This window comes from Wyeomyia smithii, unplaced genomic scaffold (assembly GCF_029784165.1).
Source record: "Wyeomyia smithii strain HCP4-BCI-WySm-NY-G18 unplaced genomic scaffold, ASM2978416v1 HiC_scaffold_156, whole genome shotgun sequence".
In the NCBI taxonomy this organism is placed as follows: Eukaryota; Metazoa; Arthropoda; class Insecta; order Diptera; family Culicidae; genus Wyeomyia; species Wyeomyia smithii.
Window position 1 is genome coordinate 1 of NW_026599042.1, and position 5,000 is coordinate 5,000.

Here is a 5,000-nt window from a genome sequence, read left to right on the forward strand (position 1 = left end):
GATTTCAATACCGTCTGTCTCTAGTTCAATTAGCATGTCAATGAGACTAAAAAATAAATCGTCATTTGCATATCGTTTTCTATCTTCTGTTAAAATGAATCCGGCTACATGCATGTTGGCAAGTTTCGCTAGTAAATAACCTGGCAGGCTAGGAATATAATAATATATCCCACAGATAGAGGTTCGAGTGGCGTGAGGCGAAGCGGTGTCTCCTGTTTTGAAATCATCGAAAAATAAATTCAATGGTAGCACTATTTTTGCGCCCACGTTGGATTTGAGATTGTTAACTCTCTCCTGCCAAATCGTACCATCTACGAAACTGCGGATATAACCATCACTAGAAGGCTCGAGGTATTTCAAAATTGTTTCCAAAACATTATCAGCTTCGAGATATTTTTTCATGTGAAACTTGATAGGCATCAATAAACCTGAAATTAAATTTATGGTATAGTAAATCTTACCAGTTACGGGATCATTGCTGATTTCTTGTTTGTTTTGCGACACGCCTGCACGTAGTTCGTTACTAATTAAAAATTCTCTGGGTTCCATTAACAAGTCATATCGTTTGAGCATTCCAAAACATTTGTGTTCAGAGTTAAGGTCATCAAACATATTAAAGATTTGTTCAAATATCTGTTTTCCTTCGGAGGCAATATACCCAATCGACGACATTGTAATAATAATCTCCCTTAACTGACGTAATATATTTTGATTAAAATCATTTTGAAATTCAAAAAGTTTTCCTAGAAACCGTGGGCATGCTCAACCATTTAAGGTTCACACCAAGTATCACATTTTTCATTTGCTCTGTTAGAGCAGCAGGATCGATTACGTCAATTTTATTCAAACTTTCTTCTAATGATTTCAATGGTGTTTTGCTTCGAATCATTTGATCTGTTCCTGCGGTCGATGACTTGAGTTCGGCATTTGAATTAGAAACACTGTTTGTGACTTCTTTGACGTTTTCTTTCGAAGTAATGTGGTTTGGGATTGATCTTTTCTCTTCAGCGGTGGTAAAGTGTTTCTTAAAGTGTCCATTGAATGATGCTCTTATATTGTAGCTCCTCGTGCAATTGTCGATGTTGCATCGAAAACATTGTATGTTGCTATGCATGTTGTTAATATGGCAGTAGAATCGATGCAGTGATGTTGTCTGCCACATGCAGTGCTCTACAATGCATGAGATCATTTTTCGTAGATTCTATTGCCTATCGCTAAACGTAACGCTTTAACGTTCGCAAGATCAGAGCTACACGTGAAATCAAATAAGCATTCACTTAAAAAAGTCCAAGTAGCTCTAGATTGTCGAGGAAAATCGATTTCGTATGCTTTGTAGAACTTGATGCAGATGTCTAGTGCCTTCAAAAAATTTGGAAATTTGTATGAAACAGTGTCGTTCCAAAGTATGAAATCAGTCAGGTTCGTCTCACTCTCTCCAAATACGACTATAAAAGGTGCTGCAGGCACTCCTTTAATACGCCATGCATCAAACAACCGTGCCAGAGTTGCTTCCAAACACGACAGATTTGGAACATACAAAAACTCTTTCTTTGGATTCTTGAATTGATGGTTTCCAACGGACCTTTTCTGGAAGGATAAGAATCGGACTGGGGAAAAAAAGGGGTACAAGTGAAACCACGATTGCATCACGGGCATCTACCAAAATAAAAAAAAATTGTTGTGAATAGAATCTTAAACTAATGTAAAAGCACTAGTCGCCGCGCAATTTAAATTACCACACATTCGATGTTTAACAATTTGAACAAGCTAAACGCAATATACTTCAGTGGGGTAATCCAATTTCCAGTGGAGACCGCGGTGAAATACGCGGCGACTGGTCCCTCCACGGTGCAAATGTTTCCAAAATTCCTTTCAAATATTACCTCCATTTATGTTGTCACTGTTGAGAAGAGCTAGGAGAGACCTCCCTTCGGAATCTGTTACTTCAACATCCAATATTGGTCGAAAAGCATCAACGAATCTTGATCACCGGTCGAATAAAAGCGTATCTTTTCCGGGATACCGCTCCTGGAAATCTAATTGTATCAGTTGATATCCTTGGTGGTTGCGTAGCGTGGGAAGCTCATTCAATACAGAAGCGCAGGTTTTGGTTTCTAATTTAGCCAGCTCCAGGCAGCGTACAACACTGTACAATTTCCACTTTCTGCGTACTTCTACCCATTCGTCTTGGTTGTGCACGAGCCAAGATTTAACTTGCTGATGTTCAGTCACTGTTGAATATAAAACGTTTAGAGCACAATGTTTCATTATTAACACATATATTACGTTGTGCTTTGGAAACTGCAGGTGAATTACACTCGGATGGTTGAGCTTGCTGCTGTGCTGTAGATTCACAAACCCTGATCACTGATTTATAATTCAAGTTTCTGTCGTGGAGCCTTCCTTTTGCCTGCTTTCGTAGTTTTATTTTATTTCCGCTACTATCCTTACTGCTCGTAGGCTGGTACCAGGTTTCCAGAGAAAATAAACGAATAAAAAAATCTTAAAGTTGAGATAACAAACACAAGTTGTGATCAAAACCTGAAAATCGAGTGGCGAATCCGAGTTTAAATTTAATTTAAATCCAGCAACTTTTGACTGAAATGGAAACGGGAAAAGACTGAAGCAAAACAATCTGCTAAGCAGTGATGCTGGATTCACAGAAAGCATCGTTCTTATATAAAGGTTGCCAAGTGCAAAGATTTATTTTATTTTCATTAGTAAACTTAAGTGATTGTTGTGATTTACAAGCTGATTTTGTACTAGTACACTAGTATGACCAGAAGTTTTGTCGTTAGATACAGAAAAAGATTTTACGAGAGCCACTCTGGGGAGAAGACAGCGCTGTAGAGAAACGACGTATGTTAATTTACCTACGGTTCGCTTGGAAAAATGTTTCCTAATTCAGTGGCTCGAAGCTGTAGTTTAAAGGGTGTCAGTCTTCCGAATCTATCCTTGAACTCGTCTACAATAACATGGGTAATCACTTTTTTGTCGCTTCTCGTTAAAAAGATGGTTTCTGTATATCGTTTAATGATTGATAGGCTTTTTGCAGATTCATTTAATAAAAATGCCGCAGTACACTTTTCTCGTGGGATTTCCCTTCGCTCGATCTGAACTTGGTTATGAACGTTTGATTTATCAGCTAGCGTTGGAAGATTCTGTTAAATAGAAATCAGTTTTTCAGTCGTGTTTTAAATATGATATATAGATGTTTTTAATATGAATATGATGAAATGAATCATTTCATCGTATCAACATCTGGAATGATTTCAATTACCTGTTCTTTTCTCCAGCTGTTGAGATGGAAAATGAACTTAGTTCTCTCAGCAAGGAACGGATATGGGATCAATTCCTCCACTTCCTGTCGCTCGATTAGCTTGAGCGTCTGAATAGAGTATTGGTTGACTAGAAAACGACAAGATATTGAAAACAACTTGTTATGGTAATTATTTTCGTTGCAGAGGAAAACCGGGTAGGGATCATTGGTTTTTCTATAAAAATATATGTTATGCCTACTGCCGGAAGCAGGGTGCTGTGAAGCGCATCAGATGTAAACCAAAGTGCACTACTATACATAACATCTAATTTTAGAGAATAATCGAATGATGAATTCCGTTTTCAGCTTCAACGATAGTAATAAAACCTACCTAGAAAACAATCGATGACCTTCCGCGATAAATCGAATGATTCCAAGAGCTGAATCAGTGCTGTTTCGTCTTCCGGAACTTCCTCCACTTCGAGCGCATCAATCAAAAACTCTTCGCTTGAAGCCATTTTGAATTTGAAAAATCAAACGCTTTTTCAATAATACACGCTTAAAGCCTCAAACACAAACTTCAGTTAAAATTATAATTCTTTCGTTTGATTTTAATATAAGTAGAGTTATTTATAGATGAAGAAAAAAAAATAAGTAGAGTTATTCGAATGGCTTCAATAATAGTTTGGAAACTAAAACTGTTCCTTTTTAATAAAGTTTCAATTTGATTCAATCAAATAATTTTTTTTATTCAGGAACAAGATTTTTTTATTTCAATTATAAATTTTGCTTTTGTTTGTGCATTTGAATCAACAAAATATTTTTTTAAATTTTGCCAGAAAACATACGTAGACTTTATTCACTGATGTTTTTATTTTTAACTACCTCCAATTCTCTGCGTGATTGTTTAACCTTGTTTAATAATAGTGTTTACAAACCTTTATTTCGCGCATTAGAACATACTTATGCAGCTCACGCTTAATAGTAGCGTAAAGAAAGGTTTAATCGACATTAAATCAGCTCTTTTAGCACACAAAAAATTCAAAAATGGAGCTCGATTTTTTGTTAAAATTATTTTCATTAGCTTTATTAGTTTTTTACTTGTGGAAATGATATGGGTGATTTTTCAATTTGTATTAAAAGGCAACAAAAACTATCTTTTGCTGGGCTTCTGTTGAGATTCGAACTTGCGATCCATTGCTTGGCTGCCATCGATGAATGCATGTGAGCTAATCTGTAATATGACGTGTGCTGTGTTAAAAGTGAATATGCTTCTAAACGTTCTGATCTAATAAATGTTGAACAGCCATCATATAACTACTGGAATATAAGCTTCTTGTGTTCGACCTTTCGAATAAAATATCAATGAAACATTTGCTAAGCCGTTGCTCGACTGTTGAAATGCTCTTGTTAAATGCTTCACGCAGAAAAAAACACTGTAGAATCAAAAGAAAAGAGAGTTACAAACAACAGCATTTCTGTTTATTTGGAGGCTTATGCAAAATTATTATTAGAATAACCAGGGCTTGCTGTTATTTTAATAATATGCGCGATTGTTCACCAATTTTGACAGAACAACCTTCAAATAGAAATATATTTGAGTTGAAGTTTCATTTCCATTGAAACGACAGCGTCCTAATTTGTTTCGACCAAAATTTTAAGTTTTAAAACAATATAGGTATAGTTTGTTTCAATCATGCTCGAAGCTGCATTATATTAACTATTTTGCTATGTTGAAGTA

At 35.9% G+C, this 5,000-nt stretch overlaps 1 protein-coding gene and 1 long non-coding RNA gene across 2 annotated transcripts; both read right to left on the minus strand.

Moving 5' to 3' along the window:
• Positions 1-71: 71 nt before the first annotated feature.
• On the minus strand, positions 72-2,222 carry LOC129733697 (uncharacterized). Its single transcript, XR_008729664.1, has 3 exons — positions 1,884-2,222; positions 462-1,607; positions 72-428 (listed from the first exon to the last, which is right to left on the minus strand). It is a non-coding gene; the product is annotated as an uncharacterized LOC129733697 (long non-coding RNA).
• A 575-nt stretch (positions 2,223-2,797) lies between these two features.
• Positions 2,798-3,813, minus strand: LOC129733696 (uncharacterized). Its single transcript, XM_055695243.1, has 3 exons — positions 3,651-3,813; positions 3,281-3,408; positions 2,798-3,161 (listed from the first exon to the last, which is right to left on the minus strand). Exons 1-3 carry the CDS (start codon positions 3,775-3,777, stop codon positions 2,874-2,876), a joined length of 543 nt encoding a protein of 180 aa, XP_055551218.1. The 5' UTR covers positions 3,778-3,813; the 3' UTR covers positions 2,798-2,873.
• Positions 3,814-5,000: the final 1,187 nt, after the last annotated feature.

What these genes read in the sequence shown, in the direction of transcription:
- LOC129733696 (XM_055695243.1), bottom strand. Translation starts at nt 3,777, where the DNA reads ATGGCTTCAAGCGAAGAGTTTTTGATTGATGCGCTCGAAGTGGAGGAA. An exon ending in GGTCATCGATTGTTTTCTAG is followed by an intron (nt 3,409 to 3,650) that starts GTAGGTTTTATT and finishes GTCGTTTTCTAG; the next exon opens with TCAACCAATACTCTATTCAG. An exon ending in ACAGCTGGAGAAAAGAACAG is followed by an intron (nt 3,162 to 3,280) that starts GTAATTGAAATC and finishes TCTATTTAACAG; the next exon opens with AATCTTCCAACGCTAGCTGA.